The 25,229-nt window shown below is 40.1% G+C and overlaps 1 protein-coding gene across 5 annotated transcripts in view; it reads left to right on the forward strand.

Moving 5' to 3' along the window:
- SPEF2 (sperm flagellar 2) overlaps positions 1-25,229 on the forward strand; it is a 183,056-nt gene that overhangs the window by 121,700 nt on the left and 36,127 nt on the right. For all 5 annotated transcript variants that reach the window (XM_070476571.1, XM_070476575.1, XM_070476572.1 and 2 more), the window contains 4 exons: positions 4,394-4,559; positions 12,642-12,770; positions 14,764-14,902; positions 18,378-18,607. In XM_070476571.1, the coding sequence (XP_070332672.1) occupies positions 4,394-4,559; positions 12,642-12,770; positions 14,764-14,902; positions 18,378-18,607 (664 nt within the window). The remainder of the gene's footprint in view (positions 1-4,393; positions 4,560-12,641; positions 12,771-14,763; positions 14,903-18,377; positions 18,608-25,229) is intronic.

A 25,229-nucleotide genomic window follows, 5' to 3' on the forward strand; every position in this document is an offset into this window, starting at 1 on the left:
GCAGGCAGATTCTTTACCAGCTAAGCTACAAGGGAAGCCCAAGAATACTGGAGTGGGTAGCCTATCCCTTCCCCAGTGGACCTTCCCGACCCAGGAATTGAACCGGGGTCTCCTGCATTGCAGGTGGATTCTTTACCAAGTGAGTTATTAGGGAAGCCCTTTATATTTCTAGTAGACTTCCAGATGATTTTGACACTAAATGACCTTAAGAGAACTTTCTCTGCTGGCTCAGACCATAAAGAATCCACCTGCAATGCAGAAGACCTAGGTTCTATCGCTGGGTTGGGAAGATCCCCTGGAGAAGGGAATGGCTATGCACTCCAGTATTGTTTCCTGGAGGTTTCCATGGGTGGAGGAGTCTGAACGCCTACAGTCCATGGGGTCACAACAAGTCACACATGACTGAGCAACTAACACACACAAGAGAACTTTGAGTTTCAAATAAGAAAAGCTTGATTCAATAACGTGATGCAGGGAGAACAGGACCAGATGAGATCAGGGCAATTGAAATGATAGCACTTTAGCCTGGGCTTTTTCTGTACACAGCAGCTTTACCAAGCGCTATCCACTTAGTATGTTATGTTAATTTTTAACAGAACTTTCTTCTAATTAGCAGGTATGCAATGATTTCAAAGAAACAAGTCATGTTTAACACCCACTATATAAAAGCATTATTTCTACAATTCTTCAGCCTTACAAGCTAGATTACTAGGTATACTGTGAATTATGTTAATTTTTGAAAGAGACCCAGAGGTGTTTGAGGGAAGTGGCCTAGAAAAATGCAGGTAATGATAATCACCATCACCATTATCACAAAGCTGTTTACAGAGGAGAAAAATCCAATTTTAAAGGAAATTACTAACTTACTGTGCCTTGCAAGAACGGATTCAAAAATGAATTGCTTGCAATTTAGGGAAGAATGTTAACAGTTTTACCAAGAATTTGAAAGTACAGTATATATCATGAAATTCATTTTTATCAAAAGAGCATCTGATTAAAAAAACACATGCACACACACCAAAAAAACTTCCTTACTCTTTGAAACCTTTCTGTATCCCTCCGAGGTTCTGCTAATACCGAAAGAGCTGTGGGTGTGTGTGTGTGCTCAGTCACTCAGTTGTGTCCAACTCTTCAGAATCCCATGGACTGTAGCCCACCAGGCTTCTCTGTCTATGGAATTTTCCAGGCAAGAATGCTGGAGCAAGTTTCCTTTTCCTATTCCAGGGGATCTTCCTGACCCAGGGATTGAACCCACATCTCTTGCGGCTCCTGCATTAGCAGATGGATTCTTGACCACTGCGCCAGAAGCTATGGATATATTCTGTAGCATATGGTTATTTTTTAAAAAATCCTATCAATCAATAAGCCTTTCCTGGACATCTTCTATGAATATTAACATAGATGCTAAAAGCAATGGAGATAACTAAGACGCAGGGCTGGCTTAGCTCTTGAGAGCTCTCCGCCCATTTCAAGATTGCAGATGAGAATTAACAGTCATAGAACAGTTGAAGGCTTCTCTGGAGGCTTAGATAGTAAAAAGTCTGCCTGCAATGTGGGAGACCCAGTTTTGATCCCTGGGTCAAGAAGATTCCCTGGAGAAGGAAATGGCAACCCACTCCAGTATTCTTGCTTGGAAAATCCCACGGACAGAGAAGCCTGGCAGGCTACAGTTATGGGGTTGCAAAGAGTCAGGCACAACTGAGTGAACAACACGCAGAACAGCTGAGGACAGTTACATGCTGAGCCACGGTGGTAAAGCATGGTGGGACTCTGCGGCAGGGATCTGGAGAGCACAGGAATTGGCTGGTCTGTGTTGCCCACAGGACAGCAAACTTCTTTGAAGGTAAACATTAGATTGTGCCTTTTTCATCTTTCTGTTCACCTCTATCCAACTCCCCCTTTCTCCTTCAGGCCCCTAACCCAATTCTCCCCAGAAATATCATCAGACTTGGACACAGGAAGGACATTAATAAATAAACAAACTCTGTAGACCTCCATTTCCTCACCAGTTGCCTTACTGAGATTTTTAAGTTTTCAGCCATTTGTTGCTACTGCCCCCTTGGTGTGTGTGTTTTCTTTCTCCCTTTTGGAGAAATGCCCATAAATGCCCTTCACCTCTCCAGTAGCCATTGGGCAAATTTTAGCAGGTCTAATCTTTCTTTTTAATTTATTTTATTTTTAATTTTTATTTTACCTTGGATCATAGTTGATTAACAATCTTGTGTCAGTTTCAGGTGTGCGGCAAAGTTATACATATATACATTTCTATTCTTTTCCATTGGTTTCCCTGGTGGCTTGGATGGTAACAATCTGCCTACAATGTGAGAGACCTGGGTTTGATCCCTGGGTCGGGAATATCCCCTGGAGAAGGGAATGGCTACCCACTCCAGTATTCTTGCCTGAAGAATTACATGGACAGAGGAGCCTGGGAGCCTATAGTTCATGGGGTCACAAAGAGTCAGACATAACTGAGCTACTAACCCATACAGTTTTTCAAATTCAATCCCACTCCTGGGCATATATCCAGAAGATAACATGGTTTGAAAGTTGCGGTCTTTCTAACTGCAGGCACAGCCGCAGCTGCACAAGCCCCAAGACAAGGTTTTCCTGCAGGGAAAGGGAGGGGTCCCAGCTGCAGCTCACCCCACCCCATTCATCAGCTGTTGTGTTGTGACCACACAGTTAATCTCTGATACCAGGAAATCTGTGAGAGCGAAAGGAGGACAGTACAGATAGGGAGAGAAGCTCAAAGTCTCCCAGGGAGAGGAAGTTAAGAACCAGCAATGTGGTTAGCTGGGGGACAGGCCGTCCTCCATGAACACTGTACATTCCTGGAGTGATGTCTAGTGTTAGAATAGAATGTGAGCCCAGGATTCAAGTGTCCATGAGCCCAGTTAATACAGGGCATGGACTCCCAAAACTTGACTGAAGAACAAGACAGATTCTCACTATGTACAAAGCACAGACATATATAAAGTACATAGGCAGGTACACTTCTGCAGTATTCAGATTTCATGGAGGGGAATGTAATTAGGAGAAACGGACTTAAAAACAATCAATAACGAAAAACGAACAACAACCAAAAACGATTGAGAAACACTGATTTAGGGGAATGCCCAAGATTGAAATCCAAGAGATAACAGGAACTTGAAAGAATCAGTTCAGTTCAGTTCAGTCACTCAGTCATGTCCAGTTCTTTGTGATTCCATTGTCTGCAGCATGCCAGGCTTCTTTGTCCATCACCAACTCTCAGAGCTTGTTCAAACTCACATCCATCAAGTCGGTGATGCCATCCAACCATCTCAGCCTTTGTTGTCCCCTTCTCCTGCCTTCAATCTCTCCCAGCATCATTGTCTTTTCCAGTGAGTCTGTTCTTCGCATCAGGGGGCCAGAGGATTGGAGTTTCAGCTTCAGCATCAGTCCTTCCACTGAATATTCAGGACTGATTTCCTTTAGGATGGACTGATTGGATCTCCTTGCAGTCCAAGGGACTCTCAAGAGTCTTCTCCAACACAACAGTTCAAAAGCATCAATTTTTCAGCACTCAGCTTTCTTTATAGTCCAACTCTCACATCTATATATGACTACTGGAGAAACCATAGCTTTGATTAGATGGACCTTCATTTTGCAAAGTAATGTCTCTGCTTTTTAATATGCTGTCTTGGTTGGCCATAGCTTTTCTTCCAAGGAGCAAGTGTCTTTTAATTTCATGGTTATAGTCACCATCTGCAGTGATTTTGGAGCCCAAAAAATAAAGTCTGTCACTGTTTCCATTGTTTTCCCACAATTTGCCATGAAGTGATGGGATCGGATGCCATGATCTTCGTTTTATGAAGGTTAAGTTTTAAGCCAACTTTGTCACTTTCCTCTTTCACTTTCATCAAGAGGCTCTTTAGTTCTTCTTCACTTTCTTCCATAGGGGTGGTGTCATTTGCATATCTGAGGTTATTGATATTTCTCCCAGCAATCTTGATTCCAGCTTATACTTTATCCAGCTTGGCATTCCCTGTAATGTACTCTGCCTATATGTTAAATAACTTGGAAGAATAGTGAGCATTCAATCCATAGGTCTGAGATTGAGAAAGAAATGCTTGTATGACTATGAAGCTTTCCAGGTTTGGAGGCAGCAATGAGGAAACAGAAAGACACATGGCAGGCAGGGCTTGAGAAAGTGAGTGGCTGCCCCACAGAGGGCCCCAGGAAGCCACATCTCAGGACAGAGACCGGTTTCCATTTAAGTGAAACATCAAAGTGTGTTCTGTAAAGACTCAGTACATGGCATGGTTGTTTCAGTAAAAAGAGGTTTCAGTGACATTGGGTGATGACTCAATCCACATAGCTATCATCTTTCATAAAAGGTGCACTAACTGAAGTATTGCTCTCATACAACCAGGTGGCTGCTGAAATTCATCAGAGGCTCATGGAAGAAGAAAAAGAAAACCAGCCAGCAGACACAAAAGAAAAACCTCCTCAGGCGGCTGCAAATAAAAAAGTGAAAAAGGAGCCTCCACCACCACCACCACAACCCAAGAAAAAAAAAGAGGACAAAAAAGGAAAAGGTATTCACAGCTTTAACATTCAGAACCATGGATGCTTAACCTCTCCTTGGTGAAAAATAAGCACTTAACAGGCACATGAGCCTCTGAGTTACTAGAATGCTGTTCATTAGGTTTTATTTAGAGACTTGGGCTTCTGTAAGCTCGAATGTTAGTTGGCAAACATTCTCCATGCCAGCCCCTTCTAAGTTGTCTATCCACATAACCAAGTGTATTTAGGGTGAAATAAATCTCAAAGACCGTGTAAAACATGTGAAAAGAACCCCAAGAGGACCCTGTGCAGTCTGAAAAGTATGTGCAAGAGGACTGACAGTAGCTGCCTTTATCAAGAGAGGGTTACAAGCAACAGGTGGTAGTTTAGTCACTCAGTCGTGTCCAACTCATTTTTCGACTCCATGGACCATCGTAGCCCACCAGGCTCCTCTGTCCATGGAATTTACCAGGCAAGAATATTGGAGTGGATTGCCATTTCCTTCTCCAGGGGATCTTCCCAACCCAGGGATGGAACCAGCATCTCTTACATCTCCTGTATTGCAGGTGATTCTTTACTGCTGAGCCACCAGGTAAGCCTAAAAGCTAATTCTGTGTGTGTAAATTTCAGGCTTGAAGTGAAAGTGAGAAAGTGTTAGTCACTCAGTCATGCCCGACTCTTGTGACCATATGGACTGTAGCCCACTAGGCTCCTTCCATGCCCTTAGGTTTAATTCAGATCTCAGGTTTAACTTAATCTCCTGGAGGCCTCCTCCTGCCTAAAACCCTTTAAGATAGAGTAAAAAGAGGAAAGAAAACTTAAGTTCGGAGACACCTCCAATAACTTTGGGGATGAGCTCCTCCACAGATATACTCTGCCCTCTGAATGTTCCCGCTTGTACATTTCTGAAGTGACTTGAGGCAAGAGAGGAAGAGAGGGAAGCATATGAGCAGAAGTCCCTCCACTGATCGGTTGCTCCTGATGTGTTTGTTAGGTCCCCACCATGCAGAACACAATTAAGATGGGTCCGAGGGACACAGTAGTGAACTTACATAAAAAGTCAGAACCATGGTCCCTGCCCTGACAGAACTCTAGTCCAAGGCAGAGACAGACATGTGACCAACCATTATTCTTTACGCAGAAGTACAGGTCCCTGGGGTCGCTATGGGGTTGCAGAGTTGGACATGACTGAGTCACTGAACTGAACTGAACAGGTCCCTGGAGAGCAATCACCTCACTCTATCTGAGGCAGTAGGAAGTGCTTCCTGGGTGGAGTCCATCCAGGTATCTAGGGTGGGAGTTGCAACGAAACCCTGAGGATGGGAGAGGCGTGAGGTGATGGCGCCTGGAGCAGAGGAAAGAGTGGCACTACAATTAAGAACTTGTGACCCTCATTTGTCTCAAATGGTGAACATAAAGGAAATAATCAGCATTTGAAGGAAATGATTCAATTTACTTTAATGGAATAGTTAGTTGGGTCCAATTTCCTAATTTTACAAATGCTAATACAGAAACCCAGAGAGATTAAGGGCTCTTTCATCTGTAACTTATACTTACATTCCACTACTGCAAATAAGATGCAACACATCTAATTATGATTTCTTTGTTAGTATTTGTCTTCTTCCCAAAATTTGAACCCCTTGACATCAGACCTTCAAGAAAGATTTATTGAACTAAGTAGAATTATATAACCTGGGTTTGCAGCTAGAATCACACTGCCATTTCTTATGGGTTCATTCTCAGGCAAACACTAACAAATCCTTATTTTCTAATTCTCATAGACTATCTCTGAAGTACTTGTAGTTAAGTACTAGTTAAAAAATAATGAAGTAGGTGGGGCAGTCCTAAGATGGTGGAGGAATAGGACGGGAAACCACTTTCTCCCCCTGAAATTCATTGAAAGATCATTTGAATGCTGAGCAAATTCCACAAAACAACTTCTGAACGCTGGCAGAGGACACCAGACACCCTGAAAGGCAGCCCATTGTCTTTGAAAAGAAATGTTTTATAATCGGTGTAGTATAGATGGAGACGTCTTGAGGCTACTGTAAGAAAAAGACTGAAAAGCAGAGGCAGGAGGCTTAAATCCAAAACTTGGGAACACCAGAAAACTCCTGACTCCAGGGAACATTAATCAACAAGAGCTCATCCAAAAGCCTCCATCCTACACTGAAACCAAGTTCCACTCAAGAGCCAACAAGTTTCAGAGCAAGACATACCAAGCTAATTCTCCAACAACACAGGAATATAACCCTAAACATTAAAATACAGGCAGCAAAAAGTCACACCAAACCCATAGACACCTCAAAACTCACTACTGGACACTTCATTGCACTCCAGAGAGAAGGGATCCAGCTCCACCCATCAGAACACCGACACAAGCTTCCCTAACCAGAAAACCTTGACCAGCCACTCATCCAACCCCACCCACAGGGAGGAACCTCCACAATAAAGAGGAACCACAAACTTCCAGCATACAGAAAGGCCACCCCAAACACAGCAATCTAAACAACATGAAAAAGCAGAGAATATTCATCAGGTAAAGGAACATGATAAATGCCCACCAAACCAAACAAAAGAGGAAGAGATAGGGAGTCTACCTAAAAAAGAATTCAAAATAATGATAGTAAAAATGATCCAAAATCTTGAAAACAAAATGGAGTTACAGATAAATAGTCTGGAGACAAGGATTGAGAAAATGCAAGAAATGTTTAAGAAGGACCTAGAAGAAATAAAAGAGTCAATCAATAATGAATAACACAATAACTGAGATCACAAACACTCTGGAGGGAACCAACAGTAGAATAACTGAGGCAGAAGATAGGATAAGTGAGGTGAAAGATAGAATGGTGGAAATAAATGAAGCAGAGAGGAAAAAAGAAACAAGAATTAAAAGAAATGATGACAACCTCAGAGACCTCTAGGACAATGTCAAACACCCCAACATTCGAATCATAGGAGTCCCAGAAGAAGAAAGCCAAAAGAAAGGCCATGAGAAAACACTTGAGGAGATAATAGTTGAAAACTTCCCTAAATTGGGGAAGGAAATAGCCAACCAAGTCCAAGAAATCCAGAGAGTCCCAAACAGGGACAAACCCAAGGTGAAACAACCCAAGATACATATTAATCAAATTAATGAAGATCAAACACAAAGAACAAATATTAAAAGCAGCAAGGGAAAAACAACAAATAATACACAAGGGCATTCCCATAAGGATAACAGCTGATCTTCCAATAGAAACTCTTCAGGCCAGAAGGGAATGGCAGGACATACTAAAAGTGATGAAAGAGAAAAATCTACAACTCAGATTACTGTACCCAGCAAGGATCTCATTCAAATATGAAGGAGAAATCAAAAGTTTTACAGACAAGCAAAAGCTGAGAGAATTCAGCACCACCAAACCAGTTCTTCAACAAATGCTAAAGGATCTTCTCTAGACAGGAAATACAGAAAAGGTGTATAAACTCAAACCCAAAACAACAAAGTAAATGGCAACAGGATCATACTTATCAATAATTACCTTAAATGTAAATGAGTTGAATGCCCCAACCAAAAGACAAAGACTGACTGAATGGATACAAAAACAAGACCCCTATATATGCTGTCTACAAGAGACCCACCTCTAACAAGGGACACATACAGACTGAAAGTGAAGATCTGGAAAAAGATATTTCACACAAATGGAGACCAAGAGAAAGCAGGAGTAGCAATACTCATATCAGATAAAATGGATTTTGAAATAAAGGCTGTGAAAAGAGACAAAGAAGGACACTACATAATGATCAAAGGATCAATCCAAGAAGAAGATATAACAATTATAAATATATATGCACCCAACATAGGAGCACCAAAATGTGTAAGGCAAATGCTAGCAAGTATGAAAGGGGAAATTAGCAGTAACACAATAATAGAGGGAGACTCTAATACCCCACTCACACCTATGGATAGATCAACTAAACAGAAAATTAGCAAGGAAACACAAACTTTAAATGATACAATGGACCAGTTAGACCTAATTGATATCTATAGGACATTTCACCTCAAAACAATGAATTTCACCTTTCTCTCAAGTGCACACGGAACCTTCTCCAGGATAGATCACATCCTGGGCCATATATCAGGCCTTGGTAAGTTCAAAAAAATTGAAATCTTTCCAAGCATCTTTTCTGATCACACTGTGGTAAGATTAGATGTCAAATACAGGGGAAAAAAAACTATTAAATATACAAACATATAGAGTCTAAACAACATGCTTCTGAATAACAAACAAATCACAGAAGAAATCAAAATATGCATAGAAATGAATGAAAATGAAAACACAACAACCCAACACCTATGGGATTCAGTAAAAGCAGTGCTAAGGGGAAGGTTCATAGCAATACAAGCTTAACTCAAGAAACAAGAGAAAAATCAAATAAATAACCTAACCCTACACCTAAAACAACTAGAAAAAGAAGAAATGAAGAACCCCAGGGTTAGTAGAAGGAAAGAAATCATAAAAATTAGGGCAGAAATAAATGGGAGAACAAACAAACAAACAAAGGAGACTGTAGCAAAAATCAGCAAAGCTAAAAGCTGATTCTTTGAGAAGATAAATAAAATAAATAAACCATTAGCCAGACTCATCAAGAAAAAAAGGGAGAAGAATCAAATCAACAAAATTAGAAATGAAAATGGAGAAATCACAACAGACAACACAGAAATGCAAAGGATCATAAGAGACTACTATCAGCAACTATGTGCCAATAAAATGGACAACCTGGAAGAAATGGGCAAATTCTTAGAAAAGTGTAACTTTCCAAAACTGAACCAGGAAGAAATAGAAAATCTTAACAGATCCATCACAACACATAAATCAAAACTGTAATCAGAAATCTTCCAGCAAACAAAAGCCCAGGACCAGACAGCTTCACAGCTGAATTCTACCAAACATTTAGAGAAAAATTAACACTTATCCTACTCAAACTCTTCCAGAAAACTGCAGAGGAAGGTAAACTTCCAAACTCATTCTATGAGGCCACCATCACCCTAACTAATACCAAAACCAGACAAAGGTGCCACAAAAAAAGAAAACTACAGGCCAATATCACTGATGAACATAGATGCAAAAATCCTTAACAAAATTCTAGCAAAGAGAATCCAACAACATATTAAAAAGATCATACATGATCCAAGAGGGCTTTATCCCAGGGATGCAAGGATTCTTTAATATCCACAAATCAATCAATGTGATACACCACATTAACAAATTGAAAGATAAAACTAATGGTTATCTCAATAAATGCAGAGAAAGCCTTTGACAAAATTCAACATCCATTTATGATAAAAACCCTCCAGAAAGCAGGAATAGAAGGAACATACCTCAACATAATAAAAGCCATATATGATAAACCCACAGCAAGCATTATCCTCAATGGTGAAAAATTGAAAGCATTTTCCCTAAATTCAGGAACAAGACAAGGGTGCCCACTCTCAACACTGCTATTCAACACAGTTTTGGAAGTTTTAGCCATAGCAATCAGAGAAGAAAAAGAAATAAAAGGAATCCAGATTGGAAAATAAGAAGTAAAACTCTCACTGTTTGCAGATGACATGATCCTCTATATAGAAAACCCTAAAGACTCCACCACAAAATTTCTAGAGCTAATCAACGAATATAGTAAAGTTGCAGGATATAAAATTAACACACAGGAATCCCTTGCATTCCTATACACTAACAATGAGAAAACAGAAAGAAAAATTAAGGAAACAATTCCATTCACCATTGCAACAAAAAGAATAAAATACTTAGGAATAAATCTACCTAAAGAAACAAAAGACCTATATATAGAAAACTATAAAACACTGATGAAAGAAATCAAAGATGACACAAATAGATGGAGAAATATACCATGTTCATGAATCAGAAGAATCAATATAGTGAAAATGAGTATACCACCCAAAGCAAGCTATAGATTCAATGCAATCCCTATCAAGCTACCAATGGTATTTTTCACAGAACTAGAACAAATAATTTCACATTTTGTATGGAAATACAAAAAACTTTGAATAGCCAAAGCAGTCTTGAGAAAATGGAACTGAAGGAGTCAACCTGCCTGACTTCAGGCTATACTACAAAGCCACAGTCATCAAGACAGTATGGTACTGGCACAAAGACAGAAATATAGATCAACGGAACAAAATAGAAAGCCCAGAGGTAAATCCACACACCTATGGACACCTTATCTTTGACAAAGGAGGCAAGAATATACAGTGGAGAAAAGACAATCTCTTTAACAAGTGGTGCTGGGAAAACTGGTCAACCACTTGTAAGAATGAAACCAGAACACTTTCTAGCACCTTACACAAAAATAAACTCAAAATGGATTAAAGATCTAAATGTAAGAGCAGAAACTATAAAACTCCTAGAGGAAAACATAGGCAAAACACTCTCCAACATAAATCACAGCAGGATCCTCTATGACCCACCTACCAGAATAATAGAAGTAAAAGCAAAAACAAACAAATGGGACCTAATCAAACTTAAAAGCTTTTGCACAACAAAGGAAGCTATAAGCGAGGTGAAAAGACAGCCTTCAGAATGGGAGAAAATAATAGCAAACTAAGCAACTGACAAAGAATTAATCTCAAAAATATACAAGCAACTCCTGCAGCTCAATTCCAGAATAATAAATGACCCAATCAAAAAATAGGCCAAAGAAATAAACAGACATTTCTCCAAAGACATAAAGATGGCTAACAAATACATGAAAAGAGGCTCAACATCAATCATTATCAGAGAAATGCAAATCAAAACCACAATGAGGTACCATCTCACACCGGTCAGAATGGCTGCTATCAAAAAGTCTACAAACAATGAATACTGGAGAGTGTGTGAAGAAAAGGGAGCCCTCTTACACTGTTGGTGGGAATGCAAACTTGTACAGTCATTTTGGAGAATAGTGTGGAGATTCCTTAAAAAACTGGCAATAGAACTGCCATACGACCCAGCAATTCCACTGCTGGGCATACACATGGAGGAAACCAGAATTGAAAGAGACACGTGTACCCCAATGTTCATTGCAGCACTATTTACAATAGCTAGGACATGGAAGCAACCTAGATGTCCATTGGCAGATGAATGGATAAGAAAGCTGTGGTACATATAGTACTCAGCCATTAAAAAGAATGCATTTGAATCAGTTCTAATGAGGTGGATGAAACTGGAGTCTACTATACAGAGTGAAGTAAGTCAGAAAGAAAAACACCAATACATTATACTAACGCATATATATGGAATTTAGAAAGATGGTAACGATGACCCTATATGCAAGACAGCAAAAGAGACACAGATGTAAAGTACAGTCTTTTGGACTCTGTGGGAGAAGGCGAGGGTGGGATGATTTGAGAGAATAGCATTGAAACATGTATATTGTCATACGTGAAACAGATCACCAGTCCAGGTTCGATGCATGAGACAGGGTGCTCAGGGCTGGTGCACTGGGATGACCCTGAGGGATGGGATGGGGAGGGAGGTGGGAGGGGGGCTCAGGATGAGGAATACATGTACTGATTCATGTCATTGTATGGCAAAAAACACTACAATATTGTAATTAGCCTCCAATTGAAATAAATTAATTAATTTTTTAAAAATGAAGTGAATTACAGACTTTTGACCATAGGGTACATTTCCACGTATCTGCATGAGGCTGTTCTCTGGTCTTTCTTAATGAGGACCTGGGGAACACTGACCAGTGCAAATATCCTTTGAAGACTGTTGTTTCTCCAGGTGGCCAGCACAATCTTGGGGTTTGCTAATTTCTGTCCCCAAACTCTAAATTGCACCCTCTTTGGAGTCTGTGACCATGTCCGCACTAGCTGCATATCTCATTTTTCCATGATGCTCCATGAATGGGGCATTTTTATATGTGTCCAGCCAGATACCACATGGAGAATTCTCAAGGAAGGAGTATTAATGTTTCATCACTCACACTGTCTGGCCCGGGGTCTCTCTTTCCCAAATCACTAGAAATGTATAGCTTTACACACTCCACTTTGTACGCATTTTGTCCAAGTCCCTGTGTGTATACTTGCCCATTAGCAGATATCTCAGCGTGATTCATTACCCTTTCAGGTAAATCCCCACCTATGGCAGAAGCTGCTCCTGTAGTAGTGCCGGCAGAAGAGACTGAGGAAGTGGAAGTAAAAAACGAACTGAAGCTCAAAATAAAGGAAGAGCATCTTGCCGCCCTGCAATTTGAAGGTAGCAATTGGAAAGAACTGAGATGATATTTTGAGTAGAAGATAGACCAGCAGGCATGCAGCCCTTGGCTGGCTTTGTGTCTGTGAGGCACAAGCAAACTGACTGAAAGGCATAGCATTCAGTTGGCTGTTTTCATGCAACCATATGAAGACTAGATCTGACTATTGTATGATTGTCTGCTGGGATCTCAAAAAGGGAGTTTGGGAAGAGGTTAGAAGAGCATCAGCAGTAATTAAAATCTCAAAAAAAAAAAAAAAAACAGAAGCAATATTTTAGAGTTGGTGTGCTCTTATAGGCTGAAAGAAGGCTTAAGGCTATGCTTCTATAATATAATAAGAATAATTTAGGCATCTCATTAGGCAAGTAAACCCTGAGTAAAGGTTAACCAGTACTGAAAGGGAGCTCTTGGGAGCAGACCCCATGGAAGAATTAGTGATGGATCAATAACATTCAAGGGCCTCGTTCTCAATGGAGAGCAACAATTTTGTATGATGTAATCTCCTCCTGGCTCTTCCAGGTGTCTTAAAATACCATTCAAAACAAAATTTGAAAATATCAAGAAATTGAACCAAAGTATCCTCATTGGAAAGAAGCCTGGTCAATATACTAAATGTCAAATCTGTAAAAATGCAGCGTTGGATATGCTGGGACCCATTAACTACTCAGTGACGATTAGCTACTAAAGATACTTTCCATCCCTTGATTCTCTCCTTTTCTCCCCTCTCTTCATCCTCCTACCACCTGGTTTTTTATTTCCAAGAGTAAAATCCGAAGGATGTTGAATACAGAAAGTCAAGACACATGTTTGTCCCATTGCCTGTTCCCACATCTGCTTTCAGTAGCTAGGTATACGTCATCCTTCAGTTCATTCCATACATGGTTCCTAGTGTGGCTGAATTCACACATTTACACAGTAAAGGTTTTCTGAGTTTCTACTATATGCCAGTCCTACAGTAGGTGAGAAAAATATACACATATATACACAAACACAAAGCATCAAAAGAAAAAAATATACAGAGGAACAGAACTGCAAATGATCACTTATAATATGTTGTGATATTGGAGCCTGGTGGACAAGACAAAGGGCATGAGCAGGAAGTCAAGAAAGACTTCCGAGCAATTGAATTCATGCTTGAGCTGAACAAGAAGAATGTTAGAAGTATGTGCAGGGGACGATGGGGGCACAGACTGGGGAGGGGAGCTAGGTGACCCACCGATGGGGAGTAGCTGTGGAGTCTGAGGCACATTCTGGAAACAAGGGATCTGGGAGGTGGAGGGTCACGTAGGCCCTGCCCAGAAAGTTCCATTTCCTGTATGGCAACTGGGAGCTAGTAAAGAATTCTGGGCAGAAAGTGCCTGGAAGCATGTGTGCAGGTGAGACGGGTCACTCTGGGGCAGGTGGATTTGGGTTTGAGGTGGGGAAGGGAACTTGGAAAAAGCAGGATGGAGGTAGTTGCTGTAGTGGAGGCGAGACATAAATCAGTGTCAAAACATGGCAATGGAAAAAAGCAAAGAAGAAAGATTGGACAGATAGTTTAGAGGGAAATCACAGACCTCACTGTGTGCCCAGAATGTCAATGGGCCCTGGGACCATAGGCTTCACCCTCCTCTCACCTGTGCTGAAGGACATGGTGTCACCTTCCCAAGGTTCTAAGAAGAGAGATCAAGAGACTTAATTAGCCTCCCCCTTTTTGAAATTCAGAAATTATCTATTTCTGTTTTCCCATTCCAATTTATCAAATGGTATATGACAAAGTGCAATTAATATAAAATTGAATTATAATTTTGGTTTAAGTAAACTGTCAAATGACTCTACCACATGCTGTTTTGTTTCCAAGGTGGATAGGTTATTGATTATCCATGTTGGTATATCAAAGATGTGCCAAATGTTCCACGAACTAAAGCATAATTGGTTCAAAATTGAATTTGGTTCATCAGAAAGTTCATGCCACATAATACATTAAAAACATCTTTATTTCTCTTTTTTAAATAGAGATAGCTACACAGTTCCGACTTGAACTGATAAAGGTAAAGGCATTGGCTTTCCTGGAAGAGTTAGTAATAAAGGCGGTCGATGTATATAGACTCATGGAAAAGTGGCTCGGTGAGAGGTACTTGAATGAAATGGCCAGGTAAAGAACTGCATGACATTTTAAGTATTTTTAATATTTACTTTGCTAATCCCTGAAGATCAGAATTGACCAAAAAAAATGTTAAATGTTTACAAATGTGAATTACATTTATAAATAGAATTTTGACCTTTTAGGAAATCACCTATACACTGGTGTTGCTTCTTTTTAACCACAGTTAAGTCATGTATCAAAGGGCACTACTGCACATTATTTATGATAGTTTGGTTTTCCCACTGCCCCATGAGGACCTTAGTGTACGAGGTAAGCATATAAGCAATTTAAAATTATTCTTTAGACATGATATAATGTTTCATATCTTTCTAATACCAGGCTTCTTATTAGTCAGGGCCAGTGAGCAGGAGATGGAGAAGGCATTTACAGAAATGGTTACCCCATTAGGCTGATTCCCTTGTGACAGCCAGTTTACTTTTCTGTTAGATTCTAAAGGTTTTCTAGATCCTCATTTCTAGTGAGGAACAGAACTGTAGTCTAGAGCGGAAACAGACCTGTGACTGCTCATTGTTCTTTATGGGCAGGTACAGGTCCTTAGAGAACATCTCATCCTCTTAATTCTCCCCTGGAAGGTGTAAGAAAGCAGCTCAGCAGAGCAGAAATGCCCTCAACAGTCAGGAGACCAAGAGATGGGGACTCTCTCCTTGTCCACAAATTACAGCATGCCTAATCACTTCCGACCCCACAAGCCTCATCTGTAAAAGAAAACACTCAAACCAGGTTCTTCTAGAGGTTTCTGCTAGATTCTGGGCCATACCACAGTTTGCAATAAACATTTACTGATAAGTTGGAAGTCACAGCATACATAGAATACAAACAGCAAGTGTACTTAGAAACAACATGGGCCAGCTAGAAGATGGTTGTTATGGTTTGTTTTCTCCAGTTCTTGCCTCACTGTGAAAGTTCTGTTGTAAAATCCTCAGCTTCATTGTTTGTATCTAAGTTGTTGCTCTCTCTCTCTCACACACACACACACGTACACACACACACACACACACACATACCCCTCAGCCTGGTCACCTCATTGCCATAATGCTTAAAATAATTAGACAGTTACTCATAGAACAGTGATGTACAGTCCTGATCTCTGCCTGCCACTTACAAATGAAAGTGTACCTTCTTCATTCTTAGGGTTCACAGCACCCATCCTTGTGGTCACTAAGTGTAAATGCTTATTTTTATCAGATGGATACATATTTCTCAGATGGATTGTGTGTGTATGTCTCTCTCTGATACCTGAATATGGCCACAAGAAATGAAAACCTGGTGCTCTTCAGCTATGCTCTTGGTTTTGGTTCTTGCAAAAATCCTCCAGTGACAAGAAAAAATGAATAGGTAGACCTGCCGGATCTCTTTCAACTTCGAATCCCACTTTTCATTCTCCTGGTATTTCTCCTTACCCTACCCTCCTTTTGAGGTTACTCTTCATAACCTTCCACTAGATGGCGCACTTATTTTGATATCCTGGTTCCGGCTCGGTCTCTGCATGCATTTGGTGTCCCTCCTCACCCAGTGCCCCTTCTCTGCCCCAACCTACAAACACCATCAAGCAGATGGTGAACTATATCAGTTCAGTTCAGTTCAGTCTCTCAGTCGTGTCCGACTCTGCAACCCCATGAATCGCAGCACACCAGGCCTCCCTGTCCATCACCAACTCCCAGATTTTACTCAAACTCATGCCCATCGAGTCGGTGATGCCATCTAGCCATCTCATCCTCTCTCGTCTCCTTCTCCACCTGCCCCCAATCCCTCCCAGCATCAGGGTCTTTTCCAATGAGTCAACTCTTCGCATGAGGTGACCAAAGTATTGGAGTTTCAGCTTCAACATCAGTCCTTCCAATGAACACCCAGGACTGATCTCCTTTAGGATGGACTGGCTGGATCTCCTTGCAGTCCAAGGGACTCTCAAGAGTCTTCTCCAACACCACAGTTCAAAAGCATCAATTTTTCTGCGCTCAGTTTTCTTCACAGTCCAATTCTCACATCCATACATGACTACTGGAAATACCATAGCCTTGACTAGACAGACCTTTGCTGGCAAAGTAATGTCTCTGCTTTTTAATATGCTATCTTGGTTGGTCATAACTTCCCTTCCAAGAAGTAAGCGTCTTTTAATTTCATGGCTGCAATCACCATCTGCAGTGATTTTGGAGCCCAAAAAAGTAAAGTCTGACACTGCTTCCACTGTATGGGCACTCACAAATACAGGGTGCTGTAATTAAATTCATGATTGTCTTTTGAAAGAAAATGACTAATACGATTTTTTTGTTTGTTTGTTTCTAGTATACAAATATTCCTGAGTTATATAAAAGCAGATTAAATATACACTTTTCCGCCATGTTCAATCTTTATTGTAAGATATAAGATTCTTTCTGTATTATAGTGATATTTTAGTTATTGTATAAAACTTCTCTGGCCTTTAAAGTAGCCTTTAGTTAGACTTATAACTATAATCCCTAGGAAAGCCTAAATCCATGCTCTATGTGATTTCACATTAATAACCATAAGGTATGGAGTTATGTGTTTTGGGCTCCCTTGCAAAGATGAGGAAATTGGAGAGCTTAAGTCACTAACTCGAGGACCTAGGGCTGGAGACGGTGTACAATGAGAGCTCAGCTTCCGGGGCTCTTTCCAGCACACCACAGTCGCTCCAAACCTGCTTATACCATGTGATTTAGCTGGGAATTACTATTCACCAGGCTTCCCAGGTGACTCAGTGTTAAAGAACCTGCCTGCAATGCAGGAGATGTGGGTTCAATCCCTAGGTCAGAAAGATTCCCTGGAAAAGGTAATGGCAACCCATGTCAGTATTCTTGCCTGGAGAATCCCATGAACAGAGGAGCCTGGTGGGCTACAGTTCATGGTGTCACAAAAGTCAGACACAACTAAACAATACCAACGACGTTATTCTCCATAAACATAGGAAAGCAATTTCAATGGGCTATCTCGTCAGAGTCCATTCTGTCAAATGGGTCTTAGATAATATCAAACTCCTTTATATAAAGTTGGAGAAAAGCCATTTTTCTTGAAATCCATTATCAACTTTAATTCATTTTACATACAACTTGTCCTGATTCCAAATAAATGTGTTACTAATAGTCATATTTTATAGGTTTTTCTGTCATATAACCTTATTCTGGCCCATATTTAGAATGAAATATATCTCTTGACATAATCTTGCCTAATACCAATAAAATCATTTTTTTGTTCAGTTTTTTATAAAATGTGAAACTATTAGCCCTGTAATGAGCATGTATTTTATTTCTAATCTATATTTATTTATTTTTACTGCCTTTGTACAAATGGACTTGAGGATAAATTAGAATTTTTAAACATGCAGATTGAATTTTCTAACTTAGCTATATTTTCTAATGTGTTAACTCTGTGTATGTCTAAGAAGAAAACACTATTAATCTGATAGTATTTTCAATGGGGATAACCCTATTCATGTTTCCACTTTCAGTGTGGAAAAACTAACTGGGGTAGCTCGCTATCACATTGAAACATCAACCAAAATTCAGAATGAACTTTATTTAGACCAAGAAGACTTCTTCATTAATGGCGATATGAAAGTCTTTCCAGACCCACCTCCTCCGGTACGCCCTCCACCTGTGGAAAAGGAGGAAAACAGCACTCTGACCATCGAGCAGCTTGACAGCCTCCGGGGTCAGTTCTTAGATACAGCGCCCAAAGGTAGGAAAAGTGATTATTGTGAAGAGGACAGAAAAAAAAAAAGATTGAGGTTAACCAGGAAGGCAATCACCTGTCCACAAGTAAAACAGCCTTCTGGGGTCGTGTGGTGCTGAAACAAGCCCTTGCTTCATTCTAGTTTATCTAGTATTTGCTTCATACAACATAGATCTGAATTAAACAGAGCAAAACACTGTCTAACACTGGCAGTACGGCGACCCTCATCCCTGGTAATTCTCTCCTGCTCTCACTGCCCCTGGCTAATTTGGCAAACTTGAGCATTACTCCATCTGGCAGTTGAGAGACAGGCTTTGTGCATCCTTCAAGTTTAAGTATCGTTGGGAATTTACTGGGATTATGAGCTATGTTTCTATCTCCCCAGCTAGTCTAGGGAGGAAGACCAAGGAGTAGAGAATTTCCCATTTATGTATGCCTTTTCCTTCAATGTTTTGTAGACCAAGAGCAGAACCTTTGTTAACACATACTTGCCTAATCAATTGATTAATTAATCTGTTCACATGTAAGTGTACACATTATTTTCTGCACACAAATTCTTGATTTCCTTCACATTTTATTATTATGACTCTACAGCACCTACACAGGCTTTTTTAAAAAAAGTTTTGGGTGTTTCTACGTATAGATATTCAGCAGTGAGTGCCATCAATTGACAGCACACGTAATTCCGACAGAACATGGAGGGTCATCATCTGCATTTTACGGGTCAGGATACTGAGTGGTGGAGCAGTTGAGAACTTGCCTATGGTCATATATCCTTCAGGACACTTCAGGTTCAAAGGTCTTGTCCCTTCTCACTGAACTAAGTTGCATCACATAAAGAGGTTTGTCTTCCAACATCTCCTACTTACTGTAAAATCATTTGCTTTTCCCTAGAGAATAGTCAGCTGACCTTTGTCCATTACTAACACAATGTCACTTTCATAATGGTTGTACTTCACTTATATATATTTTTTAAGTTCAGTATTTCCAGAAAACCACATCTCATTAGTCAAGAGAGTATTGCTCTACTTTAAGCCTAAAGACTTCCTTGCTAAGCTCAGTGGGTGAAATAGGTGTAACCACTGTATCCCTGGGTAGTCCCCTACCCTGGGAAGTGTCACCTCATCTAATTAGCTTGAGTGGGTCTTCACCTCCAGGATATAAGGGCATAGTAACTCAGGTTTGCAGCATTTGAGTAGGTGGCAGAAGGCCCAAAAATATGGCCATCAGCAGCTACAGGAAAAAAAAAATCTCAATTTTATACAGCCAGCACATGAAATTCCTTCAGTCCTTATCAAGCAGATCCCAGCCTCTTTGCCATTGTGTGGGCTTATGATGTCTTTTTATTACATATTTCCTTCTTCAAAGTTGCTTTTGCTTTTCATTTTATCCAGACTATTGTTTATCTATAAAATAAGACAGAGCTATAAAAATTCAAATATGAAATATAATTTGCTTTAATCCTAAATGAGGGTGACTGGAAGCAGGTCAAAATTTAAAGCTTTGGGGGACATTTGAGTAGGTGGAAAATTATCAACCACTCATAGTCCCTTTCAGAAGAGACTTTATATTTATGATGATAGCCATAATACATTCTTGGATCCAAACTCAAAATCAAGAGTCTGAATTTCAACTAAAAGTTTAAAAATAAATTACAGGGACTTCCCTAGTGGTCCAGTGGCTAAGACTCTGCACTTTCACCACAGGGGGCGCTGGTTCAAATCCCTGGTCCACTCCTGCTGCAAGGAGTGGCCAACATGTAAAAAAAAATAAATAAATTACAAATATCAGTTATAACTTGACATGTGTATGTCTTAGATTAACTCTAGAAACCGGATTAAAAGATATCAACTGATTCACTGTCTATTTTCAGAGTATGGTAGGAAGAGGAAGGAAGGGAGAAGAAAGAAAGGGAGGTAGAGGAAGAAGGAGATAGTTACATATAATATATATATTTTTAAAGTAGATGTAAAAGGAAAACCACTTGCCCTAGGGACTCAGAGCATAATTTGAGAAGGCATCCAAAGAAGAAGAAAATATAAACTTCTGTTTAGGTTCTTTCCAAAACAAAATCTGAATTTGATAAACAAAAAACAAAAAAAAAGTGCTCAACAAAGCAAACAAGGGAGAATCAGTGTGCAAAGAGGTTGGTCAGGAAAACTGTGCAGAAAGACAGCTTGGAGGGAGGAACTGAAAGAAGTAAAGAGTGACTAGACTAGATGGCAAGGATACAGAGGGTATTTAAAATTGGGGGAACAGTCACCAGAAACCATGGAGCTATGAGACTTGAGTACAGATGCTCATGGAAAGGTCAGGGACTTCTCTGCTTCTCCTTCACCAGTTGTGTGAACTGCAGGGAAACAGATACAGAGATCAACTCTTTCTGTGACACCACCTGCACCCACCTGTGGTGGAGAATTATCCAGATTTAAGAATAACAGTTGTAGTTGACACAGAATTGACAAAGCTATATAATACTGTGGGATTTGGAGATCTAGGTTCAAAATGAGTTATGGTCTATAAGCAAAAAGTTTAAACCCTTTCTTTGTTATTAGCTCAGTCATACTATTTGAAAAAATGTATGTTGCATATGGCACTTTTTAAGTTCATGTGAAATACTTAGCACAGAGTCGGGTGGTCTGTCAACAGAAATAATTTTCATGGTTGTCATTTTGCTCATGTATAAAAGGTAATACAAAATAATAATCATTCTATTTCCTGCATCCCAGAGTCACAGAATTAGAGGTTCTCTGATGACATCTTAGAAGTTAATTACCACTCACCCTTTCTCCTAGTTCCTTTGGCCCCCAAAACATCCTCTGACTTAAAGTCTTTCTTCTTCGATTCTTGTGATTATTAATGGATACACATCGATCTGTCTTTTACATGAAGTTTTTGTCGTATTTTTTTCAAGAATTAGAAAATCTTTTAGGATACCTCTCATGGTACTTACCCTAAAAATCTATAGTTTAAAAAGACCATCTTAATTGAAGTGATAACCATTTTGAAAATATAGAGCAACTGGCTGAAAGTAGTACCTTTCTAAATGTGGAATCCTACAAAACTTCCTGCTTGAATTTGAAAATTGCTGTTATATCTAAGCCAAGAAATGTGAGCATTTTCTTATACTATTTCACATAGTCCAATGCAACCTATGATATCTAAGATGCCAGCATCAAGCTCACTAAAATTAATTAAAATATGAATAGATTAATCTTTTCTAGGAAAAAAACATACATATTTGCATGTAACAATCATTATGTTACTAGGGCTGTAGTAAGAGTATTTTAGCAAATTTACAAGGGCTATCAATGTCATTAAGTTACACTTTGTTACTTTTAATTATGCTATATAAATAAAATTATTGAGTGAAATGGATAATCTTTCATTAAAACAAGTGACTGAATAAATACTTGTGAATAACTAGTATCAAAATATTAATAGAACTAAAGCTTAAAGAGTTTTTGCTGAGTACTGGTTTTCCACATGAAAATTAAGTCATTAAGATAGTGCTTACTGAAGATAACGGAAAATTGAAAATGTGTCATATACTGTCATGCTGTTAATCAGCCCTTCTTTCCTCATCAAATTCTGCATGTGGCATATTTCTATACCTCCTTTGATAAAGGCAGTAATTAGACATAAAATACCATTTGTTGATTGTCACAAATATGCCAGGGAAAAAAGATCTTATATGTGATAATCATACAAAATTATGCAAAATGTAATTAAAGGACTTGTCATGCTAGCATTTATTGCCACCCAACAAAGATCTATACTTAAAATTTTAGGAGCAGCTTAAGTCAGCAAGAGAGCCTGAATCATCAGGACCTTCTTTCCACTGCCTGTCCCAGGAATCATTCCCATGAGCATACTCCCAGCACAGAATGAATTTTGTGGGTATTTTCTGAATTATGACAGTAGTCAATATTGGAATGGTGTCAGCCCCTACTCGAGCATCTCCACTTCTTACCCATGGCTGGATGAGGAAGAAGACCCATCCGTGGGTAAGAAGGGTCAGACAGCTCTTTCCAACTCCCCCTCTTGTCAAATGACTGTAATATGATCTTGAGCAAATTATTTAACCTCTTTTAGTCACAGTTTCCTCATCTGAAAAATGGGTATTTCACTGTTATGAGCATTAAAGTAACTAATGTTTGTAAAGTGCTTTAAAAGTGTCTGGCACATTGAATGTGCAATTCAGATGTGATATAAGCCATTATCACTTATTTATATAATTACAGTAATGTTATATTCTTATGTAATATATAACATGATGCAATATGGATACAAACTCTGCTGGTTATCCAGAATGTGAGCTCGGTATCCTGAAGGTGCACATGCCCTAAGAGGTACCTGCAGAGCTTTCCCAGTGGTCCACCGGGTAAAGGATACATATTCAATGCAAGAGACACAGGAGACGCAGGTTCAATCCCCCAGATCCCCTGGAGAAGGGTATGGCAATCCACTCCAGATTTCTTGCCTGGAGAATCTCATGGACAGAGGAGCCTGGCAGGCTGCAGTCCACTGGGTCACAGAATCAGACACGACTAAGTGACTGAACACATAGGACCACAGTGTTATCTTAGAATGATTCCAGAAAGAAAAAAGAAAATTCACAACACCGGGTGGAACTGAACCATGAGGTATGCAGCTCCCTGGGGACTGTAAGCCTCCAAACCAAAAACACTCAGCTCTGTACGGAGTGAGCTCTGGGTAGGTACATATTGTCCAAACATCAAGTGCCAAGCATATCAGGAAGAGAGTCTTTCTCCAATGCAAGCAATTTGGAGTCTGTTGAAGCTAGAACACTTTAACAGTGTTCCAATGTCCCCACTTAAGCCATAAGGACTCCTTTTCTTTGTAAGCTCATCAGTACTCGATGTAATATCTTACAGAGATTCAGTTCATAGTTATTTTGATTTCTGCTCAGAGGCTATCCAGAGAAAACACAATTCAGCAAATTCTGTACCCTCAACTCCTTCTTCAAGAGAGGCAGTGCTTAGTTTTTCAAGGCCTGCAACTTTGTTCTAAAAAATGACAAGTGTTCCTCTCAACCCCCTCTTGGAGACCCTTGGATTCAGTGACTGATCTCAGAGACAGGGCACAAATTCAGGAAGTCTAGGCTGTAGTGGCCAAGCTATATCACCCAGCTCCGTGGTTTTTACAAGAATCCAAGGAGGAAGTAGTTGTTGCCCCTGTGTGGGTCAGCAAAGAGTGTAGTCCACGGGAAACTTCTGAACAGAAGCTTACAGGAAGAGAAGCCGTGGCAGAGTCTTCTAGGCACAGAAGAAAATGGAATCAACACTGAGATTTTGAAGTTGCATGACCTATTTAGGGAATGGGCAATAGACCAGCCAGGAAATAAGGGCCACAAAGAGCTTGTGGTCAAGCTGTGAAATCTTAAGATTGTGTGATCAGTCACTCAGTCATGTCCGGCTCTTTGCAACCACAGGGGCCATAGCCCATCAGGGATTTCCTAGGCAAGAATACTGGAGTGGGTTGTCATTTTATCCTCCAGGGGATCTTCCCAACCCAGAGATTGAACCCTCATTTCCTGCATTGGCAGGCGGATTCTTTCCAACTGCGCCACCTGGGAAGCCCACGTGAAGCCTCAGGCCGCCCCCAAAGGCCACACTGGAGAGAATTATCGAAGACATTTAGAGCCAAAGGATGTGGAGATTGGATTGGAGGGAGGATAAGACTGTATCTGAGAGCAGCAGACACTACTGTCTCTCTTGAAAGCCTCAACTACCCTAGAGGCACAGTTAGGGTACCTGGTGATTCCCTGAAAGAAGTAACTAGACAGTTGTATGGGTTTTCCCAGGCTCAGGTCTTTGAGAAAATTCTAGAACTATGACACCATACTTTGCAGATAAGTAAGCTCCCTATTTTGATCTGAAAAGTAAATTAGTCTGACATTTACTCAAATCAAGAAATACAGAAAAATTTCTTAGAAAAGTGGAGAAGAAAATGGCTACCCACTCCAGTATTCTTGCCTGAAAAAATCCACGGACAGAGGAGCCTAGTGGGCTACAGTCCCTGGGGTCGCAAAGAATCAGAGACGACTGAACGACTAACACTTTCACGCTTCTTAGAAAAGGCAGAAGAAAGGATTGATGTTATTAATAAGAATATCTAAACAGGTGGCAAATCCTAGGGATTAAGGCAGGAAGGAGTGTGGCACTCAGGAGCCCTATGTTTCTCTCAGCCTGGAAACTCCTTCCGCTTGCTCAGAGTCACATCACAGAAACAGTAGTAAATCTAGAAGCCTTTGGACCTGGTAGAATAGTCTGTGGGTATCTCAGGTATCTCTTCAAGGGGAATGTAGTCTCATGAAACCATAGAATTTACATGAGGCCAGTGAAAAAGTGTGTGCTTAGAATTCAAGATAGCATTTCTGTAGAATCTGGCCAGAAAGCTAAAGATGTAAAAACTAGCTAAATTAGTAGAGAAAGTTGAAAGTCTTTTCATTCAACAACCAGAGTCTGCTTTTTTCCATGCAGCTGTTCCTGTATTCACCAACTCTCACGTGTTAGAGCAGGCACCCAGCATGGTGCTGAGGGTCTAGTGTGGGAAGCTTAAAAGTTACCCAACTTGCGGGTAAGACAGTGGAGGCAGTGGGTCC

This window comes from Odocoileus virginianus, chromosome 14, assembly GCF_023699985.2.
Source record: "Odocoileus virginianus isolate 20LAN1187 ecotype Illinois chromosome 14, Ovbor_1.2, whole genome shotgun sequence".
NCBI lineage: Eukaryota > Metazoa > Chordata > Mammalia > Artiodactyla > Cervidae > Odocoileus > Odocoileus virginianus.